A 27,446-nucleotide genomic window follows, 5' to 3' on the forward strand; every position below is an offset into this window, starting at 1 on the left:
GCGCTGGCCGGCGGCCACGCCCCCGCGGTTGCCTGGCGAAGCCTGAGGCCTGGCCGGGCCTGCTCGCCGCCGCCGCGATGCCGCACGGCTTCAAGGCCGGGGACCTCGTCTTCGCCAAGATGAAGGGATACCCGCACTGGCCGGCCCGGGTGGGTGAGCGCGCGGCGCGGCGCGGCGCCGCCCGGCCGCCGCGCCCCTCCCCCCCTCGCCCGGCCGGGCGCGCCCCCGCGCCCCCGGCCCTCCACGTGACCGGCCCGCGGGGGGCGCCCGGGGGCCGGCCGGCCGGGCGGGGGGCAGCCGCGGGGCTCCGCCGGGCCCCGCCCCCGCAGGCGACGCGGCCGCTGTTAATGGCGCCGTGGCTGACGCCGTGGTTGTTGTTGTTAATAGTGGTAGTAATAGCGATAGCCCACCGCCCGCGCGGGGCTTCGCGGCGGCAGTTTGGGGCGGGGGAGGAGAGCTGGGGCCCGCGCGCGTAGTGTGCCAGTACACGCGGTTACGCCGCTGAAATGCGTTGCGTGTGCGTGCACGTGTACGTGTGTGTGCATCTAGTATGTGTGTGCGTGTATATCCGTCTTTGTATCTTTATCTAATATGTGTGTGTGTGTATATATATAATATATGTATGTAGGTGTGTGTGTATATATATATCTAGTATATGTGTGCATGTGTGTGTGTATATATAGATCTAATATATGTATGTGTGCGCGTCTGTATATATATAGATCTAATGTATGTATGTGTGCGCGTCTGTATATATATAGATCTAATGTATGTGTGTGTGTATATCTATATTTGTATGTATATCTAATATGTGTGTGTGTATATATATCTGTATCTAATATATGTATGTGTGTGTGTATATATATGTCTAGTATATGTGTATGTGCGTGTTTGTATATATATATAATATATGTATGTAGGTGTGTGTGTATATATATATCTAGTATATGTGTGCGTGTGTGTGTGTACATATATAGATCTAATATATGTATGTGTGCGCATCTGTATATATATAGATCTAATATATGTATGTGTGCGCATCTGTATATATATAGATCTAATATATGTATGTGTGCGCGTCTGTATATATATATATATATCTATCTAATATATGTGTGTGTGTATATCTATATTTGTATCAATATCTAATATGTGTGTGTGTATATATATCTATATCTATATCTAATATATGAATTTGTGTGTGTATATATATGTCTAGTATATGTGTATGTGTGTGTTTGTATATATATAATATATGTATGTAGGTGTGTGTGTGTATATATATATCTAGTATATGTGTGCGTGTGTGTATATATATAGATCTAATATATGTATGTGTGCGCATCTGTGTATATATATATATATGTAATATATGTATGTGTGTGTGTGTATATATATGTCTAGTATATGTGTATGTGTGTGTTTGTATATATATATATATAATATATGTATGTAGGTGTGTGTGTGTATATCTAGTATATGTGTGCGTGTGTGTGTGTGTATATATATAGATCTAATATATGTATGTGTGCGCGTCTGTATATATATATATATCTAATATATGTGTGTGTGTATATATTTGTATCTATATCTAATGTATGTGTGTGTGTGTATCTATAATATATGTATGTGTGTGTGTATATATATATATGTATAATATATGTGTGTGTGTGTATCTATATCTAGTATATGTATATGTGTGTGTGTGTATATCTATGTTGTTGTTCAGTTGTTAAGTTGTGTCGGACTCTTCGTGAGCTCATGGGCTTCCTTTCAGGCACTCCAGGCCTTCCTCTCCCGGAGTGTGCTCAAGTTCATGTATATATCTATATCTAATATGTGTGTGTGTGTATAATATGCAATATGCATGTATATGCAATGTAGTATATGCATGTATATTTATTATTACTATTATTAGACTTATATCCCACATTCTTTCCTCTTGCAAGGAACCCAAGGCAGCTTACATGGCCCTTCCTCTCTCCGTTTTGTCCTCACAACAACCCTGTGAGGTAGGTTAGGCTGAAAGTCAGGGACTGGCCCCCCATCACCCAGTGAGCTTCATGGCTGAACAGGGACTAGAACTCAGATCTCCCAACTCCCAGTCCAAGACTCTAACCTCTACACCACGCTGGCAATGCAGCATATGCGTATATAGCGTATATATGTGCGTATATGTGCAACATATGATGCAGTGTATGTATGTGTGGGTATGCTGCCCCAGACCTTGCAATAGCAATATACAGGAGAAATGGGGAGGTTCATATTAGATGAGACCCCACCCTGCACTGCAAGGCTTGGCCTGGGGGAGTTTGAGCCTATCTGTATACACCTTTGCGATTTGTGAGTTTAGCTACCCAGGCTTTGTAATAGCAATGTTTGGGAGAAGCGGGCACTCATTGACTGCACCCCTTAAGAGCTATGGAGATGCTTGGGCACGTTTGTGCGTATATATGCATGCAAGCATGTATACAGCATCACTCCTCCCCAGATCTTGTAGTGCCAGATATTGGGGGTGGGGAGAAGAGGGAGCCTCTTTCTGAGTGCGCCCCAGCAAGCTTTGGCAGTTGTGAGGGGCAGTGTTGGCTTTTGGGTGTCTCTTTGCAGCAGCCTTGTTTTGCATACGCTGTCTTCACCCCTCCCCTCCAAATATGTAATAGGGGCAGTCTTAATTATTTGTTATTGCAGAAGCGCCTTGCAAGGGGTTTGGAAGAATAAGGGAGGGTTTCTTTTTCCTGCACTCCTAGACTTTGCATGGGTTGGCTCTGGCAGCCATTATCTGGGGAGGGTATGTGTTTTTTCCCCTCTCCTCTTTTACCAAAGCTTTGCAATTTGAGGGTGTTTTATTTCATCCCACTTATTTCACACACACACACACGCACACACACACTTTGCATGGGGGGGAGGGTTGGCCCATGTATGGGTTGCACCTAAGCGGACACAAGTGTCACTGTATGTAACATCTTGTGCAATAAGTACAATTTGGTGTATGTGTGTGACCTACAACTCCAAGGGTGTCCTTCTCCAACCCCAATTGTGCAGTAGTCAAGAACCGTAGATATTTGTTGCCCTGTTACAGAGCACTTCCTTCTGTACCTCCACAAGATTGAGCATTTGGGGTAAGCGGGGGGGGGGAGGGGGGAACACAGCCTTAAATATTTGGTATCAATTGGAGCACTCTGGTGCAGTGGAGAGGGAAGCAGTGAATCTTCCTGTACCGCTGGATTTTATGGGGTTTGGTCCTATGTGTTTGCCCTGATCCTGGTGGGGTCCTCCTTCCCACCCAGCTCCCCTGAAACAACATATTGCAGAGCAGCCCTAGGTCTTTGGTACCCTGCTATGCCAACTTTGGGAACTGGAGGGGCATTCCCTCAGAATTTTGCACTGTGCTGGTCATTTATATGTCTGCTGTCACAGGGGTTCTTTCCTTCTCCATGTCTTCCTCCAGTGGTGCAATGGAGAGGGGGGAATGAACTTCGTTATTTGGCTTCAAATGCACCTTCCATTGTGTTGCTCTCTCCATTGTAAATGTTCCAGAAGGAGGGGCTTGTAGCTCAGTGGTAGAGCCCCCTCTTTGCACACTGAAGGTCCCAGGTTCAATCCTTGGCATCTCCAGTGGAAAAACAGGATCAGGTGGTGGAAAGCGCTTCAGGCAAAGGCCCTGCCAGACAGCACAGATTGGCCTTCTCCAACCTGATGCCCTTCAGATGTCTTATACTACAACTCCCAGCATCCCCCAGCTGGCTGTGGGGTGCAGGGAGTTGTAGTACTGGAAGGCACCAAGTTGGAGGCGGCCAATCTGTATATTGGAGAAGTTGGAGAAGGCCAATCTGGAGAAGGCATAATCAATACTGGGCTAGATTGGTAAATAGTTTGACCTTGTCTAAGGGAGCTTCTGATGGCCCCCATTTAACCTTCTTGGTACCACAGTCCTCAAGCACCTCCTCTGAGAGAGGTTCAGAAGAAGGCAACAAGGGAGAGGGCCTTCTCAGTGGTGGCCGCCTGACTGTAGAATGCTTTACCCCAGAACCAACATTGTCATCTTTTTGGCACCAGGTTAAGACTTTCCTCTGCTCTCAGGCATTCAATGGCATACAACAGGGCTTCTTAACTTAATTCAGGGGTCCCCACCCGTTCTGGACCCATGTGCACTTTAGGGAATTTGAGAAACTGCTGCAGGTGCTACCACAAAATGGCTCCTGTGGAGGATGTGGCTAGTCACATAACATCCGCTGTGGGGGTCTGGCTAGTCAAGAGTTGGCAGGGGAGAGAAGTATCGAGTCTAGAGGCTGGGAGGGAAGGGGAAATGGGAAGAGTTGCTCCCTGGCCCACACACACCTTTCCCCTTTGCCTGCGCTCCTCTCCCAGCTTCTAGCCTTGATGTTTCTCTCCCCCAACCCCTTTCCTCACTATTTTTCTCCCTTCCATCTCCCTAGCCGCCTTCTTTCTCTCCCTTCCCTAGCCCTAGCCTTGATCTTTCTCTCCCACTCACTCCCTTTATCTTGCTGTTTCTCTCCAGTTCTAGGCTCACGATTTCCCCCCCCACCTCTTTACCTCGCTGTTTCTCTCCTGCCCTAGCCTTGCTCTTTCTCTCCCCTCTACCTTGTTTTCCCTTCCTGCCCGCTGAACAACTGATCAGCAGGAACAGGAAAAGGAAAGAGAACCTGGTGCCCTAATGTTTTTCAAGTTTTTATTTTTAAAAAAATTGGAAGGGAGGAAGGAGTGAAGAGCTTTGCGTGCCATGCTGGGGACTCCTGACTTAGACAGGGGAGCTGCCCCGTTCCTCACAAGTTTTACAGTTTTGCTTGCCTGAGTAGAGGCAGGAAGGGGGTTTGTGGCAGCGTAGCTCTCTGCACTCATGGTACTGTGCTCCACAAAATCCTGCCACTGTGCTCTTGACCTCTGTTCATCTTGCAACAGGAGGGGTTCGGCCACGTGTGCACCCCAAAACTGTGCCTTTCTCCGAAGAAATGTGAGAGGAGAAATAGTCAAGCACTGGTGGCTCTCAGAATCTGAATGAGCTAGATGCTGTTTTTAAAATGAAAATTGGAGGCACGGTTCATGCCTGCCCTTCCCCTCAAATACTTACTTTTTGAGTAAGCGGTGTCCAGCTCTGCACCAGGTTCTGAGAAGGACGTTCAGAAACTGGAGAGCTGTGGGTTGAGACAATTTCGTGTGGGTCTGTGCAGGACATGGTTGAATTGTTTGGGCACTCGCTCCAGATGTTTTGGCTTGCAACTTCCAACAGCCCTTTCCAGCATAGCCAGTGGTGAGGGATCATGGGAGTTGTAGGCTAAAACATCTAGAGGGTCATAAATTGTCTCCCCCGGCTTAACCCTCAGCAGGATTATCCAGTCTGGAGAAGCAGCTGCCTGTTGCATCTCTGTATGAGTCACTGCTCCAGGCTGTTATCATTCCAATCAGGAGGTCTGTCCCAAACAGTAGTTTTCATGGAGATGCAGTTCACGCAACATGACAAGCCTGAGTACTGGTTGAATCGTAGGTGGTTCTTGAATCATGGGTCGTTGCGTTGTGTGAACCCAGTGCGCTAACTAACTACAGTTTGTTAACTTTGAACAACCCACAGTTCACAACTCGGCAACAAACTATGGGTTCTCTTCATGGGTCGTTCGTGGTTAACAAATCATGGTTTGATCACACGACTGGGTTCACGCAGCATGCTGAACCTGTACTCTGGCCTGTTGTGTTGTGTGAATTTTGTATCTGTGTATGTGCTTGTCAGGTAATTCTTTCTCTTGATACACTCAATAGAACTATAGAATTGGGATCTTTCAGGAATCCCTGACAGATGGCCTTTCAGCCTCTGCTGAAGGAACTTCACAAAAGGAGAGCTCACCCCCTCTCAAGGCAGTCTGTTCTACTGTCAAACTGCTCTTAAAGTTCAGGCGTTTCTCCAAATGTATCACCAAAATCTGCTTCCCTGCCGTTCCCCCCCCCCCCAAATGGAACTCTGGAACTCCCTGCCAAAGGAGACAGAGATAGCTCCTTCTTTATTGTCCTTTGGCCAGAAGGGAATTATTTTTTTTTATTGAGGCTTTTGTTTGCTAAGCTGTCTTGTTTGCTGAACTGGGTTTTTAATTGGTGTGTGCTGCTTATTGCGTATTTCTTTTAACGGATGTGTTTTTAACCTGTCCTTAACTGGTTTGTTTTATCGTGGTTATGTTTGGATTATGTCACAACCTTATCTGTGTTTTATTCTTGTCAGCTGCCTTGAGCACTATTTTTAGTGGAAAGGCGGGATATAAATAAGTAAGAGGCAGAGGCGACCTCTCTCGTGGGTGCACGCATTTGGTTCGCTGCATTCTTCCATTCTCTGCTTTTGCCTGCACGCTGGTCAAGTGAGCCATGGGCTAATTTCAGCCCCTGTCCCCTGGAGATGCCAGCCTGCTTCCAAACCTGGGCGCAATTGGCCTCTGTAGCAACAGATCTTTCAGGCAGAATGCTGCCATGAATGGGAGGACGTGTTGAGGTACTCATTCCACAACCTGTTTCTCTGGCCCTGTGGAAAAAAGGTAGTTTCCTCTAGTTTCCTAGTTACTCCTTGGGGGCGGGCGTGTGTGAGGCAGAACTACACAATTTTGCAGTGAGCGCAGATTTGCTGCCCCATGTGCAAAGAGCCCTCACCTGCCTCTCTTTCCCATGGCAACTCCTCCCCTCTCATACTGGCTGCTTTTCTTCACTCAAGCATCCGAAATGCATCTTGCAACCATGCCTCACTGGGAGAGAAGCAGTGGCATGGAATGGTCTTCTAGAACAGGGGTCTCCAACCTTTTCAGACCTGTGGGCACATTCGGGAATTTGCGAAACTCCTGTGGGCACCACCACAAAATGGCTTCCATGGAGGATGTGGCTCATCACAGAATGGCTGCCATGGGGGCCTGGCTTGTCAAAAGTGAGCTAAAGAACTGCAGGGGTTGAGAAATAGTGGGGCTAGAGAGTGGGGGAAATAACCAGGCAAAGGGATAAAGGGGAGAGAAAGAGCAAGACTAGAGGCTGGGAGCAGGGGGAAACAGGAAGGTAAAGAGATGGGGAGAGAATGATGGAAGCTAGAGGCTGGGAGACCCCGGGAAAAAGCAAGGCAAAGGGTTAGAGAAAGAGCAAGGCTAGAGGTGGGGAGGGGAGGGGGGTAGCAAGGCAAAGGGGTAGACAAAGAGCAAAGCTGGAGGCTAGGAAGGGGAGAAACAGCAAGGCAAAGAGGTCAAGGGGAGAGAAACAGCAAGGCTAGAGGCAAGAAAGGGAGAGAAAGAAGAGTGCCTGAACATTTTCCAAGGTTCTTATTTAAAAAATTTTTTTGAAGGGGACGGGGAGTATAGGGCTTTGTAGGTGCTGTTGGAGGTCCTTGCAGGTGGTGCTTTGGAGACCCTTGTTCTAGAAGAAAAAACAGTGGCCCAAGGAAAGGGTTGAGGGCCTGCCTGCTGCTTCTCCTTGGTGTGTCCCCCCGCCTGCATCATGTTGCACATCAGCAGGAACCCCAGGGTGCTTTGCCACTGCTGGTGTGGTTTCTGTTGGAACATCCGTGTCGTTTTCTTTTCTTTCTTTCTTTCTTTCTTTCTTTCTTTCTTTCTTTCTTGTTGCTCTTACCCTTCCTCTGGGGCACAGGTGGAGGCCCTCAAGCCCAGAGGGTCAAAGCGTCATCTTCTGGGGGGGTCCCGATTTGGCCTTCCTGTGTTCCCGAGGTGGCCATGTTCCCTTTCCCTGACCCACTTTATTCATTTATAGTGTTTTTATCCCACCCCTCAGCCAAAAAAAGAGGATCTCGGAGTTGCTTACGATCGATCAATAAAACGAGTCAGTCCCTATCCATAGGCTTTCCCCAATCACTGATTATTTGGTGGTTTCCCAGCCTTTGAACGGTTGTTTCCCCATTTTAAAGGTTGACATGCCTCTTCTAAGGCTTTTAGTGATTGGTATTTTTGGCCCCACACCATTCTTCTGCAACACTGGAATGTGGCCCCTGAGAGCTGCTCTGAAATGGAAATCGGCCCTCGTGCTGAAAAATGTTCCCCACCCCTGGGCTGAGGGAGCTCAGAGTCCAGTACGTGTTTCTTCCTGCCTCCACCCCAATGTTATCCTCAAGCCAACCCTGTTAGGCAGGTTAGGCTGCCCAGAGTGAACTTTGCGGCTGGGTAGGGATTTGAACCTGGATCCTGCCAGATCTAGTCTGTCCCTCTAACCATGCTGCTTTCAGACTGAGTATGCATCCAGTAGCTGCTGCTGACTGTTTTCTGTCTCGCTCTTCTTTTCAGATTGATGATATAATTGATGGCGCAGTGAAACCCCCACCCAACAAATACCCCATTTTCTTCTTTGGCACCCACGAGACGTAAGTGGGGAGAAGTGGGTGGGGTTGCAGGCTGGGGATGGGAATCCACCCTTTTGATGCTTGTTTCTGCTGTCCCCAGACCCCCTAATGTTTGCTTTTCGGTGCATTTCCCCATTACAGAGCCTTCTTGGGCCCAAAGGACCTCTTCCCTTATGAGAAGTACAAGGACAAATATGGGAAGCCCAACAAGCGGAAAGGCTTCAACGAAGGATTGTGGGAGATTCAGAACAACCCTCATGCCAGTTACAGCGCACCTCCGGTGAGTGGCATAAGAACTCTCCCGCTGGGTCTGTAGTCATCCATTTTGCAGGTGGTCAGTTTTGTTTTGCAAGGGAGGAATCCATCATTCTACGTTGCATCAAGGCTCCCTGATCTTTTTGGGTCATTTGGGATTTTGAGTGAGAGTCATAGGTGCTCTCACAAAATAGCTGCCATGGCGAGGGCCAGGCTTGCCCATTCCTAAAATGGTGGGTATGGCAGGTCACAGAACACTCATTTCCCAGAAGGAAAACTGGTGAGACTTAAAAAGAAAAAAAAAAGTAACCTGCCCAGGAACTTCCTAGGTCCAAGGCAGAGGTTGGGCTCCAAAACACAAAAGTCACTTTCTTGAACACCAGTAAAGCTGGCTCTGGAAGGTAGAACTTCACTTTGCAGCATGCCAGCCCTCCCAGTTAAAAAAAACAGTTTTAATTTCAAAAACATTCTTAAGAAATAAAATACAAATCCACGGGTGCAGAGAGCCTAGTGGATACCAAGAGACATGTCTTTGGGCACATTGGTTCCTACAGGCTCCAGGTTGGAGACCCAAGCGAGAAATCAAATTTTATTTTATGTCTTATTCTTCCTCCAAGACCTCAAGGTAGCATACATGCTTCCTCCTCATCATACGCACACATTTCTTACCTTCACAGCTTCCTTGTGAAGTAGGACCCCCCCCCCCCTCAAATCAGGAGAGTGGGAGCCAAAAGCTGGCAATGTTGAAGCCATAAAGCAGCTTTCTGCAACTTTGGGCGTGATCCTATTCATGTTTAGACAGAAAAAAATCCTACAACTCTGGTGCATGCTAAGAGTAGTAGGACTTTTTTTTGTCTAAACATGCATAGGATTGTGCCCAAAGTGCTCTTCAGATGTGCTGGATAACTCCCATCATCTCCAGTTAGAGATGGGCACCAGTTTGGGAGGCATTGTTATTTGCATTTTTACCCTGCTTTTCAGACAGTTATTGTCTCCCAAAGCAGCTCTCATCAGTCAAAGAGAAAAACAGGCCCTGCCATCAGGCATACAAAGTGAAATGACAAGACACACGAGGGAAGGGGAGTGGAGGGAAAAGGAAGAGAAGGGAGATGAATTTTTCAAGGCCAGAATAACCTATACGTGGGCATTTAAATGCACTTTGGTCCAGCAACCGCTGCAACTCTACACATTACACGCCCAGCTCTTTACCGCCTCTTTTCTTTGTGGAACCATGTTGGGGGTTTACAAAAAGTAAATGTGTGTCAATGTTTCCAGTACTTTCTCTCCTCTTCATCCTCCTCCCCCCTGCCCACAACAGCCAGTGAGCTCCTCTGATAGCGAAGTTGCCGATATCGACCCCATTGGTGGTGGCGGTGGTGGAGGAGGCGGAGGAGGAAGTGATGTCGCAGAGGAGGAAAATCCTGCCCTGACAGGAGGAGTCGGTGCGGTCGGGCTGACCCTCGAGAAGGCAGAGAGCGACGAGGAGTCTGACAAAGGAAGTGACCGCAGTGGTGTGAAGAGGAAAGCGTTACCCATGAAAGTGAGCGCACTTTTTGAAGCAGGGTAGGGGTTAGGGTGGGTGAGGCAGTTTATTTGTCCAAAGTGGGTGAGGCTGTTTATTTGTTTGATTTAAACCTTGCCTTTCTACCAAGGAAGTGGTGCTCAAGATGTCTGACAATCATAAAAGCCAACTTTTAAAATAAAAACATCTTTTAAAGTGATCATAAAAAAAATTATGGAATGATCTCCCCAACGAGTCCCGTCTGGCACCAACATTGTTATCTTTTCGGTGCCGGGTTAAGACCTTTCTCTTCTCCCAGGCATTCAGCAATATATGATAAGTGTTTAATTGATCCTGGAATGTCTTACACTTATGGTTATTTGTTTTTGAGATTGTTGTTTGAAGTTGTTTTAGATGCATGTGTCTTTTGTGTATATTGTCTGTTCATGTGTGTGTTTTTTAATGTAAATGGTTTTTAATCTCTATATATTGTATTTTTAATGTTTCTAATCTTTGTAAACCACCCAGAGAATTCCAGCTATTGGGCGGTATAGAAATGTAAATAATAATAATTAAAAAGTACATTAAAAACCCAACAGTGAAAGAATAAAAGCAGCACCCAAGCCAAAGGCTTTCTTGAACGCAAACATCTTTGCCTGCCTTTGGAAGGAGAGCAGAGAGGGAGCCAACATGGCCTCCCTTGGCAGGGAGTTCCAAAGCCTCCGAGCCGCCACTAAGAAGGCCCTCTCTCGTGCATCCCTGCTAAGTATGGCTCTGGTGGTGGAGGCACCAAGAAAAGGGCCTTCCCCAAAGGTCATAAAACCTCGGCAGGCTCATGTGGGAGAAGGAGGTCTTCCAGGTAGCCTGGCAATGCAGCTTTGCCACTTCACGCGAGGACACGAAAAGAGGCCTGTTGGTTCAGCCCTGAGGTCTAGATCAGCATCTTGTCTTCCATCCAGATGCTACTGGGAAGTCCTCAAGCAGGACAGGAGTGCCATAATAGCTGCTTCCTGTGGTTGCTCCCAGGGAGCTGGTGTTCGTAGGCCCGGTGTTTCTGATCCTGGCGGTAGCATCATGACTTGTAGCCCTTGATAAAGCCTTATTCTCCATGTGTTCGTCTAATGCTGTGTTGCCCCGGCCATGGGCGTTGAACTCTTAGGTTAGAGGTGCCAAGATAGTGATACATCAGACTCAAAGGTTTGCTTACAAGGAGTACTTCACTGGGAAACTCACAGCACACAGGCATACGCAATGGTTGGATCAGACAGCTTCTCTGAACCGTGAGCCACTGGTACAATGTCTTATACTCTACAGGTTAGCATGAAGCATCATTTCAGCAGCACGCGCCCCTAGCGCTCATTCTCAGCATAAGCTAGAAGTGTTTGGTTCTCAAGCACAGCCACCTGTAGCTTTAAGGTAATCAAACTCCGCTTCTGAGGCACATCAGAGATAAAGACTCTCCTCATTAGCGAGGAATGTTCTGAGAAGGCTATTATCGGCCCTTTGACTCATCTGCACATGCTCAGAGGCTTACTAGTGTGGGAATTGCACCAATAATGAACTTAAGCAAGCATTATGGATCTCTAGGCTCCTCTAACACTACAAATGACTTGGCTACACTCCTGCGGCCAATACAAATGCCCTTTTAAAGTCATCTGTGGCTGTTGCCACATCCGGAGGTAGAAAATGCCATAGTTTTAACTATGGACTGCCTTTTGATTACCTTCAATCTCCCGTCAGTCAGCTTCTTGGGATGATCCCAGCAGGTTCCAGTGTTATGACAAGAGGGAGAAAGCAAGCCTTCTCTTTACCCGCTTCATCCACACCGTGCATAATTTTATAGACCTCAGTTGTGTCTGTCCCACACCCCACGCCGTTTTTCTAAATGACCGCCCCCCTCCATACTGTAACCTGTCTTCATTGGGGAGTCTCTCCAGCCCCCTGATCATTTTGATAGGCCTTTTCTGCACCTTGCCTAGCTGTATAATATCCTCGCATAATATCCTACGGTGATAATTGTGCGTTTCTGGGCCCTGTGAGGCATTGGAGGGGGATGGGTGTTGCAACGTGGCCACAAGGAGATGAAACCAGCCTTGGCAAATGAGTTTATAAGAATTCCCAGCCCAAAATAAGAAGAAAAATGCCCACTTTTGCAAAGTCTCCCAGCCTAGTTGGCTAGAGCAGATTCCAAGGTGCCACAGGCGACTAGCGAGGTACCTTTGTAGCAGGTTGGGTTATTTTTCCTGCCGCTGGCAAAGAGAAGGCTTTCACAAGTCAACTTCCCAGCCTAACGGGTCATGGTTCCTTTGCTTTTCAGTTGCCAGTGGCGAAACGGCCACGGAAATCATCAAGCGACATTGACCAGGCCAGCCCCTCTCCATCCGAGGAGGAAAACTCGGAAAGCTCTTCTGAGTCAGAGAAGTACAGCGACCAAGTGAGTGTGTCCATCTGGGCTGCCTAGGAGGCAGCTTTGATTTTTGATTGGGAACCCGTTTTATTTTGGGTGGGGTAGGGGCTGGAATGTGGTAGACTTTTATGAAATTACATCTGGGCTTTGAGATGATGGATAGGGAGGCTTTTTTCTCCCTCTCCCATATAAAACTAACAGTCGGATGGGTAGTAGATTCAGGCCATTTACCTTTTCATCTTGCCCTTCCTCTGGGGAGCTTGGAGCCTAGTACGGGGGGGTGGAAGAACTCTTTCACCCCCAGGGCCAAATGCAGTTTCGCAGAAGCTTTCAGGGGCCACATTCCAGCAGTGGGCATGGCCAAAAGCAAAAGGGGTGGCCCCCAAAAGACAAAAAAGACAAGCATGTTGTAGCTTAAAGCTTTTACTGCCAGTAAATAACCCTTGGGAGAGGCATTTTAACCTTTTAGAAAGGGGGAAAGAACTGCACAAAAGCTGGAAAGCCTCCCAGTGATTGGTGGTTGGGGGAAAAGGTGTGGCTGGCTGGGGAACCCTGGAGGGGTGGATTAAGATCTGAGGCGGGCTGGATTTGTCCCATGGGCTTAAGGTTCCCCACATCGAGTACACGTTTCTCTCTTTCCTCTCTCTGCCTTTTACACCTACATGTGGAAACAATTTGTGAAGGTGACTTGCGTTACTGCCAATTAACCATCGTTGTGAGCCGGCCCTGTGCTTAACCTTGTATACATCTGAGCTCTGCATAGAAAAGGGGAGGGGAGGGGAGGGGCCGTAGCTCAGTGGCAGAGTCCCTGCTTTGCACGCACAAGGTCCCAGGTTCAGTCCCCGGCTTCTCCAGATAGGACTACGAAAGGGTCCTGCCTGAAACCCTGGGGAGCCGCTGCCAGTCAGTGTCGATAATGCTGGACTTGGACCAATGGTGTGACTCGGTATAAGGCAGCTTCCTGTGTTCCTAAAGTATGGCCTTCAGGCACTACTGTGTCCAGTGTATTTCTCCCCCCCCCCTCGCCCCCGTGCCTATTTTATGCCAACTGCGGATAACTTTTCACGCCTCTGACCGAATGCTCTCCAGTCCAGAAAAGCTGGTGTCACAATAACCAGGTGGTCTTTAAAGTGACATGAAGTTGTTGGCTGTTTCCTAATGGCAATTTGTAAGAGCTTAAAACAAGGATGATGGTAATAATAGGATCTCCCCATTCTCTGACAAGCAGGGTCTGTTTAAGGGGAAAAGGAGAGGGTCTCCAATATCAATGTGTGTCTCCCCCCTTCCTAGGACTTCACTCCAGAGAAGAGACCTCCACCGAGGGCCACACGGCGGGGTGGGTGGAAGAAAAAGGTAAGGGCTTTTATAAAACGTGGTCCCACCTGCATAATCATTTGTTTATTAAAATATGTGAGCCACCTATCCGTGCAGATACTAGGGAGGTGTCCAATAAGTATGACTATAAATACTCATATAAATACAATAAAAATGGTCATCAAAACAATTCAGACAGACATCAGGCACAGTAGTGGTGCAATCCTATGCATGTTTAGATGGGAAAGTATCCTACAATTCCCAGCTGGGAAATGCTAGGAATTGTAGGACATTTTTCCATCTAAACATGCATAGGATTGCACCTGCAGACAAAAACCCAACTTCAGAACAGTTTTAACCTGGTACCAAAAGGATCATAATGTTGGTGCCAGACCTGCCTTTAAAAGGCCACCCCAAATGGGACACCTCCACAATAAAGGCTCTCCCTCCCCTGTCGTTACATGACACATTAAAGATACTTGGAGAACAGCAGAGCTGAAGCCCCAGGCAGGCTGATACATGGAGAGATGCTCCTTCAGATATTTGGGTCCTAAACACCTTGAATTGGGCTTGGAAACGAATAGGCAACTACAGCCCTGCCTGGCGTAATGAGACGTCTTGCGTATTGGCAGAAAATTGAATCGGGCTCCGAGTCGGAGGCCAAGGCCGATTCGGAGGAGGAAGAGGCGGAGGAAGAGGAAGATGAGAGAGAGAATGCCAGGGCACCCACGCCCAAGTCTGATTCTGACTCCAACTCGGATGAGTCCGTCAAGAAGCCTTCCCGGGGGCGGAAGCTGGGTAGGCAACCTGGTTTTGTTCCCATCGCTGGGTCTGTTTATATATATGTGTGCGTGCGTGCATGCACGCATATATTTTTTTCCTGAGGTGTGACTTGATACATTCAAAGAGCTTCTTTAGTCACCTTTGCCTGAAATAGCTACTTCGGTCCCCATCCCCGCCGCTCGCTTGAACAGCTGTTCAGGGAGAAGGCCTCAGGTTCATTCCCCAGTGTGGAACATGATAAGAGAGAAGTGGGAAAAATCCCTTCTTGAAACCCCAGAGAGCCACTCCCACTCATAGTAGCCAATACTGGGCTAGCTGGACCGATGGTCTGACCTGGAATAAGGCAGCTTCCTACAATTTTAAGATAGTCCCATCATCACCACCACCCCATGGCCTGATTGCAGTGGTTAGTTCAGTTGAACTAGGGACATAGGAGAACTCGCTCCTGTTCGCAAATCATGCGGACATGTCCCGTACACAATTCTCGGGAAAATTTTGCCATTTCCAGCACTTGCGTTCGTGTTCAGAAATGCGTTTGCGCAAATCACACACCCCCCCGCGCTAATTTGTTCTAGAGAAATGCACACTTTTAAAAGGGGGTATTTTTTCGTTTGGAGAAAATTGCGCACTTTTAAAAACGCGCATTTTTCCTGATTGGAAACAGAAAAAGACGCTTGTGTCTGGGAACACAAGTGAGGCAAAACAAGTGTCACGGAAAAATTCAGAGAGCCCCAATGAATTTGAAGATTGTATGTTCACCCATCCCTAGTTTGAACATTAGGATATTGTGAGACCTGAAGTGGGCCCACGCTCCAGTTAATCCACTGGGGTCAGAACTGATGCCCGTGGTTTTGGCGCCCAGACGGATTACTTCACCTTCCTTGTGGTACATTTCCTGTATGTCTCACCACTTTCATGCTCTGCTTGTGGGCTTCCCAGAGCCATCAGGCTGTCCACTGTTGGAAACAGGATGCTGGACCTCAGTCTGACTCAGCAGGGCTCTCTTTACGCGAGCTAAATGGAACCTCCATGTCTCGTGGCAGTCTGTCTCTGAATGCCATAGGTATTCCTTTTTGGCTCTGTGATGGCAGTTAACTATCCATTTAGCTATTGGGGGCTGAAAAGAAGAGATGAGGGCCAGTGATGGCAGTTGACTTTAATGGAGGGAAAATGAAACAATGTGAGAGGGCTGTTGGCTTCGCATTCTGCTTGTGGCTTTCCCAGAGGCCTCAACCATCCACTGTTGGAAGCAGGACACTGGGCTAGTGGGCCATTTGGTCTGATCCAGCAGGACTGTTCTTGTGTTCTTAATCCCCTTCTGGGCAACTCAAATGACTTCCTGCTTCGCCATAGGGGTGGGCTCGCTTTAGGACTGCGGGGGAGGTATTGGTCCTCTTCCTGCATAGCTAAATCTCTGTTTGCTTTTGCCTCCCATGCCTGTAGCTGCAGAAAAACCACCCCCGAAGCCTCGTGGGAGGAAACCGAAGCTAGAGAGGCTTCCCAGCAGCTCCAGCAGTGACAGGTGAAGGGTGCTGGGGTTTTAAGCACTGCTGCCGTCTCTCCTTAACACAGGAGCTAGAAGCTGGACAGGAGATGGAGACTCAAAACTCATGGTGTAAGGAGAGAGAGGGTTGAGTGCAGCTGAGTGTGGGTTATTTTGAACCGTGAATTGTTTGTTGAACCGTGGGCATATTGTCTGAACACAACCAGAGTGGCTTGTTAACCATGCATTGTGGCTAATTTTTCTCAAACAAGCCACCTTGAGAACCTCTGGTTTGTTGTTGGGTTGTTCAGGGTGGTTAACAAGCCACACTGCGTGGTTAACAAGCCACCCTGGCTGTGTTCAGACAACACACTAACTCATGGTTCAACAACAACCCACATTCAACTGCTGAGTGTGGGTTAGCGTGTTGTGTGAACCCAGCCACAGACAATCTTAACAGATATGGTGCTGGGTAAATTAGAGTAAAGGGGTGCTTTCTCTCCAGTTTGAAAATCTTCAGATGTCACTTTACGAAAGTCTAATAACATTGTGTCAGGAAAATGTGCCGAAGGGACCAAGTTCCTCAAAGGAACTCTTTTAAGGATAAGAAAGGTCAAAGTTGCAATAGTGATAAGAAAAGGAGAAATAGAAAAGCTTGAGATGCCTCAAAAAAAGAAAAGAAAACACCAAACAAAGAACCTAAAAGGTTCAGCTTGTAAAAAGAGCACCTCTTCAGTGAAATGTAAGAGACTGTATAAATGACTGAATGAGAAGGGGAAAGGGCACAAGAGCCCCCAAACTCAAGAACAGAGTAAGTTAATTGAGAAAGAGAGAAAAGATCTGGTCAGCCCAATAGCCGGTATATCTCGATAATTGATGATGAGACAGGGCATTTAAGGTGGCTTGTCATGGTTGCCGAGCTGAGATTCCGTGCAGATTAAGCAGATCTTGTGTTCACCAAACAGCCAGGCATGCAGGCCCGTTTTCCTTCGGTCATTTTCTTGGGTCTCTCTCCACCCCCATCCTCCCCATCCTCCTGGCAGTGACAGCGACGTGGATCGCATCAGCGAATGGAAGCGTCGTGACGAGGAGCGCCGGCGGGAGCTGGAGGAGAAGCGGAAGCGTGAGCAGGAGGAGGAGCTGCGCCGGCTGCGGGAGCAGGAGCGAGAGGAGAAGGAGCGGAAGAAAGAGAAAGCCGAGAAGGGGGAGGCAGAGCGCTCCGGCAGTGAAAGCAGCCTGGATGACGAGGTCCCACGCAAGAGCAAGAAGGGGCGGCCCAAGGCCCCGTCGGATTCAGACTCAGAAGTGGAGAAAGAGGTGAGCTCGGGAGGCTGGGCTGGGAGTCACACAGAGAAGGCCAGTGATTTCGTGCGGCCAAAGAAACGTCCCAGGCCTTCCCTTGTTAAGAGCAGAGCATCCTCCCCCCCCCCGTTAAGTGCAGAACATCCTTTCCCCACTCCTGTTAAGTGCAGAGAATCCTCGCCCCCGCCCCCCCGTTAAGTGCAGAGAATCCTTTTGTTGTTCAGAAAGTGGAGCTTCAGTTCCCTTCAGTAGCTCTGTAGTGCTTTCAGTGACCCTGGGTAATAGAGCTGCCTTCCGGAGCATCCATGGTTTACAAGTACCCAGCAGGCCTTTCTGCATACTACAGGGGGCCAAATCTGCAACCTTAGACCAGATCTGGCCCTTTCGAGTTCCCCAGTTGGCCAAGCCCCTTTCCTCCAACCACTGATCGATTGGTGGTTTCCCAGCCTTTATGCAGTTTTTTCTCCTGTTCTAAGAGGTTGAAATGCCTCTCCTGTGGCTTTGTTAGTGACAGTAAAAGCGTTAAGCTACAATGTGCTGGCAGTTTTGGCATTTTAGCTCCTCTCCTTTTGCCTTTGGCCACGCCAACTGCTGGAATGCAGCCCCTGAGCTTCTCTGAAATTAGTCCTCCCTTGGGCTGAAATAGGTTTCCCGTCCCCCGGCATACCCGGTTTCCTGCTCCAAACCGATGCTCAGTTCCAAGTGACACTTGGAAGTGTTATTCAGGTTCTTGAGCTCTGTTGGATTACTGTCTTCATTTTAAGTCTGTTTGGGTTCTTGGGAAACAGTCACGGAGCAAAGAGTTCCCCTGGGTTTGCAACCCAAGTAGGGATGTTGGAGGAATCTGTTTGGGGGGTGGAACTCAGCAAGCTTTCACCGGCTTGACCCCTTGGACTCCGGTCCATCATCCACCAGCTGGCCTGATTCGGCCCACACTGAGTTGGGCCAGTTGGCGGATTTTCCACCTTTGCACAGTGGCGTGGCATTCGGCGCAGGAGGACAAGAGGGTGCATTGTTTTTATACAGGCCACAGAATTTCAATGCAGTTTAAAAAAAACACGCACATTAAAGACTTCCTGGCTTGGATGGGTGGAGAGAACATCTGTTGATGGCAGGGCTTGTAGAGGCTTTACGTGTCCCCCCATGGGGATAGCTAGCATCACTGCCTGGGGCTCTCCAAATCTCGGATTTCCTGTTATAGTCATGCAGAACTGCTTTGCGTGAAGCCAGTTTCCTCCCATGAGGATTTGATGGGCACCTTTTCTGCTGCGGGGGGGGGGGGGGCGCACCCGGTTCGAGGCAGCCCTTCACATATCCCAGCCCCACACTTGATCAGGCTTTGTGGGTCCCGTGACCGGTGCTTTCAACAGGGCTTGGAAATGAATGGGTGGGGAAATATTCCTTTTCTCACACTGTCAGAGTAAATCGCCTTCGGCAGGTTCCCCAACCCAGTGCCCTCTAGAAGTGTTGGACTACAACTCCCAGCATTCTCTAGCCAGCTGTACTGGCTAGGGGATGCTGGGAGTTGTAGTCCCAACACATCTGGAGAGCACCAGGCAGGGGAAGGCTAACCTTTGGTGTAAGAGTAAAGTATACCTCTTGTTTTAATTCAAAAACACCCCCCCACCCACCCACCAAGCCCCCCATCCTGCTGCGATCACAAGTTTGGGAAACAGTGTGGAAATTGAAGCATACTCTTGGGCAGAATTTACAGACGGTAGAATTCCGTTTACTGGTAGATCTCCGGGTGGTTTACTATAGATCAAGGACTTGCAAGGATTTCTGACTCACAGTTGCTGAACAGTCACAGCAACAAAACGACTCCCCCACCTCCCGAAAGCTTGTGGTCACCAGGCATGGACTTTTGTGTAGCACGGGGACTATGAGCTTTGTTTAGCTCTGGTGCTCAAAATGCATTCCTGGGTCCAGAATTCTTTCATTCTAAGTGTGTGTTGTTTGCACCAGTCTTTGGTTGGTGGATCTCAGGGTTCTGGGGAAAAGCACAGTAGTTCCCAGAAGGCTGAAGTCTGCTTACCAAATGGAAGTTTTTTGTGGCCATGCGTACTCTGGGGATGGGGAGAAGGAACCTGGAAGCTTTTATGGTTTGGGTAGTTGTTTACAAAGCCCTAAACAACTCAGGACCAGGTTACAAAAGAGGTGGCCTGATCCCCTCCCAACCTCTTCGGTTGCTGCATTCAGCTGGAGATGGTGGTGTCCCTCGTCACGCCTTGAGTACTGCAGCGCCCACTGTCCGGAGCTCCCTTCCACTACAAATTAGGCAGGCGCCAACCTTTCTGATTTTTCGGTCCCTACTAAAAACATCCCTTTTCCAAGAGCTCTTCCCAAGAAGGTAATGTTGTTCTCTGTGCATAGCTTAGACATTTCTTTAACAATAAGCAATTCATAAATACAGTTAAGTAAAGAAAGACTGTTTGGAACATGAATGCCTCTTTGTGGCATCTTCCTCCGCCCCTTTTAGGTGAAAAAGCTGCCAAAAAAGCAGTCGTCCTCAGAACTCTCAAGGAAACTGAGTCAAAAGGAGAAGAGGGGCCAAGGAGATGATAAGCCGCGGAACAAGTAAGGACCCAGGCTGGCTTGCACGTTTATTTATTTGTTTATTTATAGCATGTTTATCCCGCCCTTTAGCCAAAAAGAATCCCAAGGTGGATTACAAAGATAAGAAATAAGACAGGGTTACAGTCTAAAAGGCATGACACAAAAGGAAAGAGGATTGGGAGGGAGGAGGGAAAAAAAGCATCCTCGGACACTAGATTCTTAGTTGCCAACTAAGATGGGGGAGTTTGGGAGGGGATGTGTACCCAGGGCTGTCTGTGTCATGACCCTGTGGGAGTGTAAAGTGCAGCTTTGGGTGTAGAATCCAGGCTCCTAGAAAAGCCTGTTTTCATCCTCATCCAGTCAGGTGGGGTTACAAAGTTACCCCAAATGCAGTTGACATTGCAGCATTTACACAGAAGTAGACCTACAACATTGTCCTCCCATGATATTGTTGGGTCCTGTCACCTGCACAATGTCCCCAGATTTCACTCTTACCACGTACCATTTTATTTCTGGAAACAAAACACACCTGGGTCACAAAACATCTCCCACCACCACCCCCGTAATAAAAAATGATCCCGGGACAACTTAAATACACATTTCATTAGGAGCATAAAATGTAATTGGCATTTTTTTAAAAAGAAAGAAATTAAAGCCCATTTAATTACCGCTTTAACTAAAACAGCAGTCTGATGTTTGAAATCCCTAAAAAGGCTGGATACGGATGTTTCTTACCCGATACCTAATGGATAACAGGATAGGGGCCAGGTAGACCTCTTTGGGGAGCGGGTTCCAGAAGCCAGCCCTTCCCTCTCCCCTGATCACACGACCCGTCTCATCTCTGACAGCAGAAGGTGGACCTCAGAGAGAGGAGCAGCAGATGAACGTGATATCCAGGCAGGTTGATATGCAGATAGGCAGCATGCTGACTGGGGATGATGGGAGTTGCAGTCTGACAGATCTGGGGGGTGGGGCAAGTTGGGGAAGGCTGCAGTAGTCTAACTGAGACATTGCAAGCGTTGGCTTTTTGAGGGGGAGCAGATTGCCTGTCTGCAGGTATTCTACAGGTGCAGAGTAGACATGGGTCTGTCTGTAGCATCAATTCTTCTTCTCCTCCCCCCCCCCCCCCACGACATGGTCAGCCTTCTTACTGCCCTTTTTCTTCATTCCCTTTCTATAGAGTTCTGAAAGTGGAACGAGGCAGGAAAAAGTCAGATCTGCTCCCAGAAAGAAGGGTGGAGAAGAAAAAAGGTAACACGGGCATTGGGGGAACTCGGGTTGCTTTGGTGATGAGGAGAGCGTGGAGGGCGGAGGTGCTGTGCCTTGGTTCTCGCAGGCTTTCAAAACCTTTTGCACTGCTTGCAGAACCGACGGTCGAGGAGAAACTCCAGAAATTGCACAGTGAGGTCAAGTTTGCTCTGAAAGTCGACAACCCGGTAAGGAACCTGGGCTTGCGGAGCTGTCCTGGCCAAGCCCCTCACTTGCCCCAGGTTTCCGGTCTCTCCTGGCGTTGGCTGCTGTGGAGACGCTGGTGGCACCCACCAGACCTGAATAAGGAGGCGGATCTCTTGCCAGGTGTGTTCCTGGCTCAGATCCCACGGAGAGAAGAGGCTTTGGCAACCAGGGCAGAAAGGGCCCAGCTTGAGTTCGGGGCTGGGGTGCACAACCTTTTTGGCCCTGAGGGCCACATCCAGTATCTGCTGAGGGCTGTGTCGGTTGCATACTGTGTGCAGTTGCATACACAGGCACACTGCCGCTGGCAGGGCTTGTGTTTTCTCTGCCGCCGCTGGCGGGTAGGGAACCTTTTTCTACCCATGGCTAAGCAGGACCGAATCACTCAGCAGCACTTTGAATAGCATCCCGAATATCAAAACTCTGCATGTATACTCAGAAGGAAGCAGCTTCCTCCTCAGGTTCCACTCCCTCTCCCAGCAAGGAAAAGCTGCTCAAAGATAAAGAGCTTTTCCCTGTGGGGAGAGTGGGGGAGAAGCTGGAGGGCTTGTGCGCTATGCATTGCAAAAGATTCTGGGGCTACGTTTGGCAGGCACATGCTCAGCTCGAACCAGGGGCCACCTGGGTTTCTTGGGCCTACCTGTCGCCCTGCGGAACCACGGGGTGAGGCCTAGAATGCCCCTGTCTCTGCCCCTGAGCATTGCAAGACTGAATTGGTACTGTCCAGGGGGAAAAACTGGTTATGGCATCACCCACCCACCCCCGGCTTGTGTAAACTCAGGAGGCCTGAAAGGTCATCGCACCACCTTGTGCTCCCTCTCCAGGACATCAAGCGGTGCCTGAGTGCGCTGGAAGAGCTTGGCAGCCTGCAGGTCACCTCTCAGATCCTCCAGAAACACACTGACGTCGTGGCCACCCTGAAAAAGGTTAGGGGGGGCAGTCTTGATTTGTGTGTCCCCTCCCTTTTGCGACCAGTCCCACTGTCTGTGCAAGGAGGGCTCTTGGAGTGGTGGTGTGTGTGTGCCTCTTGTCTGCCAGATTTCTGCTGTGTTCACTCCCAGGGCCTGGACAACCTTTCCCGCATTCTTTTTGGCCAGCCACCTCTCCCTCCTCCAAGAGCATAAGAACAGTACAGGGGCGGCAGGAGGTGCATGCCGACTGCATGTTCCTCACCCCTGTGCTACAGGATTAAAACTTGTGTGGCTGATAGAGTGCGGTTTCTTTAGTCGGGGGGACGGCCCTGAGGGAAGTCCTTCAGGCTTGCCCTTTTGAATTCAGAGGTGGGAGCGTTCACGTCCCTCTGTCTGTCTGTGTGTGATAAGATTCGGCGTTACAAAGCAAACAAAGATGTGATGGAGAAGGCGGCCGAAGTCTACACGTGCCTGAAGTCGCGGGTCCTGGGGCCAAAGGTTGGGGTGAACCAGAAAGTCAGCCAGACCAACTCTGAGAAGGACAAGGGCGAAGGGGACAAAGGCAAGGAGAAGCTGCCCGAAGGAGAAATGCCAAATGAGAGGGGCGAGGAAGAGATGAGTGCTGGTAAAGGTGGCGGTACTGAGGGGGGCAGGGTGGGCCCTTTCCTGGGAGGAACGTTGGGGTTGTTTCCCTCTGTTTGGGAGGGAGATGAAACTTTGCTGGCTCCTGCTCGATGCACGATCAGCCTCCCCGTCGTCTTCACAGGAAGCGGGACCAGTGTGCCAGCCAGTCAGCCGTGCCCTTTTCTATGTGACTCCATTCCATTCCCCCTCCCACCTGGTTTCCCATTCCCCCAGTCCCCTGACGTCCGTCAGCTTTCCATGCCTATTGAAATGCTCAGTTCCTTGTTGGACGGCCCACCCCGCATGAGCAGTAGGAGACAGCCAATGTTTGGGGGATTTGACAAAGCGTTTTTTGTTTTTTTGTAATAACGTATCACTTCTACCTGGCCTTGGGTTGTATTTATTTCTTGCCTCGAGACTCACATCTCTTCCTTCCTCAGATCTCCTAGCCCCTGTGAATGGAGAATCAGCAGCCCAGAAAGGGGAAGGTGTAGCAGAGAACAAGGACAGAGGTGAAGATTGGAATTCTGGAGAGGCCAAGAGAGGGGCGTCCCCTGAAGATGCCCACAATGAGTAAGGATTGTTTCTGGGTTTGGAGATCGAGTGTTACTCTAGGGCAACACAGTCAAAACTGTGTTGTGTGCTGTGCAGAGGTGATGCCTGTTGGGGGATCAGCTGTTTAAAATCAATCAATCAGTCCCAGACTCCCAACTATAGAGATGCAGATTTTGCGGCTGGAATTAATTGGATGTGTTGGCTGAATTTGGAATTGGTTCTTCTTGCGAAGGATTGACCAGAGCCTTGTTCAAGGCTGGCTTTGCATGCACGAGGGACCCGGCATCTCCAGCGAAGAGGAGGATGTGGCCCCCCCGATGAGAAACAGACCCCCCCCCCCCCAATCTGCGACTAGAAGCGATCCACTGCCAGTCAGCGCAGACAGTATTGGCGGAGAGGGGCCAGTGGTCTGACGCTGCTGAGGGCAGCATCTTGCATTCAGGGTGGCAGACCAGCTGCTAGGGTTACCCTGCCCTACAATCTATTCTAACGCTGTTCTGAGACTGCTTTCTCCAGCGTGGTGTTCATGGGCACCTCTCGGCTCCCTGCCTTTCCTGCTTTTCTATTTTAATTTCTTGAGAGCGTCTTTCTTTTTTAAAAAATGGGGAGGCAGGCATGCTGCGAAGTGGAGGGCTGGCTACCTGTGCCATCTTCATTTGGGTCCCAAAGCGTGGTCTCGTGTTCTGGAACTCAGATCCCACCTCTGCCTTGGACTTGGGGGGTTCTTGGGCAGGTTACTGTTCTTCCAGTCTCACCCCTTTCCCTCCTGGGAAATGAGTGTTTGGTGATTACCATCCCCCCCAACTTACCATGGCAGCCATTTTGTGAGAGCACTCTTGACACTTAAGATTCCAAATATGCCCACCAACCCAAAAATGTTCGGGACCCCTGCTGTGTAAAACAGCCTCCCCACAACTTGGTGCCCTCCAGAAGTGTTGTATTCCAGATGTGCTGACTGCAGATGATGGGAGCTGTGGGCCAACACATCTGGGGGAACTCTAGTTTCCTGCCTTGGCCTGGTGTCGGTAGAAGATCATCCAATTCTTCTGTTTGTTCTCTTTCTTCTGTTTGTTCTCCTCTGCCTTCTTCCTTCCCCGTGTTCTCACAGAGTGCAGGAGTATCCTGAGATGGGACGGGCAGGGGCCGAGCGGGAGAAGGCCCACGCGGAGTCGGACTCAGCCGATGAAGACGACGAGAGCTGAGGCTGAAGGAAAGTCCCTGCGAGAAAGCAGCCCCCGGCTTGTGGCAACCCGACAGTGCCCACGGGCCCGGCCTGTGCTTTGCCCCGTGTTTCAGAGATGCTTTTCCAAGCCACACAGTAGATGACATTCTAGCTCATGTCCCCTTCCCCCTGTGCCCTCCTCCTCCTCCTCCTCTCTCTCTTTCTCCCCCTTGCCTTCCTCCCCCACTCCCTAGAGAATCACAAACTTCTGGGACGACCCCACACTGCTGTACGTTTGTATCGGTCCCATGTTTTTTGGGTTTTCCCTGCCTCCCCTGAACCTTCGCCCTTCCCTCGACTCTTGTGATTTCAACAGACATGAAATGAATATATAAAGGGTTGTTTTTTAATGAAAAAAATTAATGCCATTTATCTTTGTCAAACTTCTTTATTGAGTTTTTCTCTCTCTTACTGTCCCTCACTCTTGGGCGAGGAATGAGAGGAGTGGAGAAACGGTTGTGTTCAAGGCATGCTGCGTTTGTGTTCTTCTGTGGCCCCCGATTATCAGAGCGCCACCCGTCAAGCACTGCTCCTGCGAAGTTGCTGTTTGTTAGTGGATCGGGCTTGTTTGCAGCTGAGAACTGGCTCAGCTCCTGTTCTCAGCCAGGGAAAGGTAATCCACCTCTGATTTGATCATCCCTGTTTGGGGTTACCTTAGAGCTGTGCTGTCAATGCTGAGCCCGCGTTGTTTCTGTCGGCATTGTATCTCTTCCTCACCGGCCCACCCCTTCCCCATTTCTCTGTTGCTTCAGGATAGCTGCTGGCACCGTCCTCTCCTGCCGAGATAGGCAGGCCCTGCAAATGTTACTCAGCGGGGTGAGAGTGGCTGCAGCAGCCTGAGTCCCTCGTCCCCCGCTGGAGGAACGCCAGGGGCCTGTGATCCAGGCTGGAGGGGATGCTGCAGCAGAGTTGCCCTGGAAGGGGAGAAAAATGCTGGGTCGTCACAGGGAGGAGACCCGGAATAATCCTAGCATTGGGAGCCTCTCTCCATGTGGATTCCACCCTTCTGGAGTCGCTTCCTGAACACGTATTCTGTGCGCTATACGGGATTCCCTTGGATAGAATTCTGGTATCGTCCAACTCCATCCAGGCAATATTGGGAGGGTGAACGCAGTCTCAGTGGTTCTGCCACCACCTCCTGCGGGACGTCAGCCTGGTCTCCCCGTGTGGCAGACAAAGGGCAGAGAAGACTGTACCTCTTCAGACGGCCTCATGGGGAGTTGCAGTTGTGAATGTTCTCTTACAGGTGTGATGGTTGTGGGGTTGTTGCTTCTTAAGATTCCCTGCAAGTAGAAAACTTGAGCACAGCCAAGTGGGGCTACTCTAGTGCTGGTTTCCTACTTGCAAGGAGGAGCATTTTTAAAACACTTGTCTCTGAAGTAGTACAGTCTCTTTTACAACCTCTGGGCTCTCATTTTGTGTCTATCAGGGATGGGCAGAAAGTCGATCTTCAGGTGTTTGGGGCTTCACCTCTCAGCTTTCCTGACCTTTGGCCAGGCTTCTGGGCGTTGAAGTCCCAAACCTTATGCCATCCCGGTGTAGATCAGCTCTTCGGGCTGGCAACCATCTTGAGGAGTAGTTGAATGGAAAACAACCCTGAAGGAGCAGAGCAAGAAGCGCTGTTCCTCCTCCCCTCCCCAAATTTGACAAATCTATAACGACTTCCATTTAGCTGTGCCTTGCCGGTCAGCTTGGGAAGAAGGCTCAGATATCTGGGGAGGGGTGGGGTGGTGAGGGTGGCTCAGATTAAAATTGCACCTTGGTTGCCAATGCAAAGAAGGTGGCTCCCGTGTTGTGTGTGGGACTATTAAGGTCTTTTTTAACCCCCTCCCCATATTTTCCATCTGCTTTGCACACCTGCTGCTTTGTTTTTAAAGCTTTTCTAGATTCCTAGTTTGGTCTGGCAACTCCCAGAATGCAACAGGGCACTCCATGAGTGCTGATTGGCTGCTCGGTCATGCCTTCTTTAGGAACTTGAGAATTGTATGATTCTGCCCATCTTTTTTTCTTTTCTTTTATCAGGGTAGTGGGAGAGGGGCGGGGAGTTAGCTTTTTACAGCACAATGGGATGCGGGTTTCAGGATTTTTAACTGAAGCAGACTTATTCTGAGCTGCTTTGGCCGGGAGGAATCCAGGTAGAGGAAGAATACTGGCAAAATAGCGATAAAATCTATGGAAGAATCTAAGATATTATTTTGTTCTTGGTAACCATGAAATAAAGATGTTCCAATCTGACAAGAAGAGAGGAGTGTTTTGACTGTCAGTTATGGAACACGGGGTGGCGATTCCACAAGAGCGAAGAATGGCTGAAGCATGCGACACTGGCTGCAGAATGGAAGTGCCGAAAAATCTCGCTTTCCCTTGTCCCTTTTTTAAAGCAAGGTTCTAGTCCTTGTGGTAGGAAAGATCGTGCACAGACTTTCCAGCCAATGTACAGCCAAATCTCACAAGCCAGAGGAGTTCCTGAAGAAAATGGGTTGGACCCCAATTTAGTCATGACTAACTTAACCCCCATAGATTTCAATGGGTCTGCTTTAAGTATGGCTGGTGTGTGTCTGTCTGTCAGTGCTCTACAGATCCTTCTCAACTCCTTAGGGCAGGGATGGAGAGATGTTTGTCCTCCAGATGTTCCTGCACTGCAACACTCATCAGCTCACACCACTGGCTATAGGCCGGCTAGGGCTAATGAGAATTTCAATCAAACCTAGAGGATCACATGTCCCCCACCCGGGCTTTGGGAATTAAGGGCGCAATCCTA

The 27,446-nt window shown here is 49.2% G+C and overlaps 1 protein-coding gene across 3 annotated transcripts; it reads left to right on the plus strand.

Annotated features, from left to right (window-relative positions):
* On the plus strand, nt 1–27,446 carry HDGFL2 (HDGF like 2). Of its 3 annotated transcripts, none has more exons than XM_084825466.1 (16): nt 1–149; nt 8,268–8,344; nt 8,465–8,603; nt 9,897–10,118; nt 12,397–12,513; nt 13,777–13,839; nt 14,433–14,598; nt 16,027–16,105; nt 17,110–17,383; nt 19,848–19,945; nt 21,105–21,175; nt 21,290–21,360; nt 22,201–22,302; nt 22,699–22,918; nt 23,352–23,484; nt 24,575–27,446. In XM_084825466.1, exons 1-16 carry the CDS (start codon nt 78–80, stop codon nt 24,666–24,668), a joined length of 1,998 nt encoding a protein of 665 aa, XP_084681592.1. In that variant the 5' UTR covers nt 1–77; the 3' UTR covers nt 24,669–27,446. The 3 variants fall into 3 exon arrangements, with proteins under 3 accessions (XP_084681592.1, XP_084681594.1, XP_084681593.1); XM_084825468.1 differs by having other exon boundaries at nt 22,699–22,849; XM_084825467.1 differs by having other exon boundaries at nt 22,699–22,912; nt 24,575–27,445.

The sequence above is a fragment of the Heloderma suspectum genome, chromosome Z (genome assembly GCF_057233095.1).
Source record: "Heloderma suspectum isolate Gila_16-S chromosome Z, 16-S_ref, whole genome shotgun sequence".
In the NCBI taxonomy this organism is placed as follows: domain Eukaryota; kingdom Metazoa; phylum Chordata; class Lepidosauria; order Squamata; family Helodermatidae; genus Heloderma; species Heloderma suspectum.

Coding starts and splice junctions, on each gene's coding strand:
- HDGFL2 (XM_084825466.1), top strand. CDS start 78: ATGCCGCACGGCTTCAAGGCCGGGGACCTCGTCTTCGCCAAGATGAAG. Junction 10,119..12,396: donor GGAAAGCGTTACCCATGAAA/GTGAGCGCACTT, acceptor TTTGCTTTTCAG/TTGCCAGTGGCGAAACGGCC. Junction 12,514..13,776: donor CAGAGAAGTACAGCGACCAA/GTGAGTGTGTCC, acceptor CCCCCTTCCTAG/GACTTCACTCCAGAGAAGAG.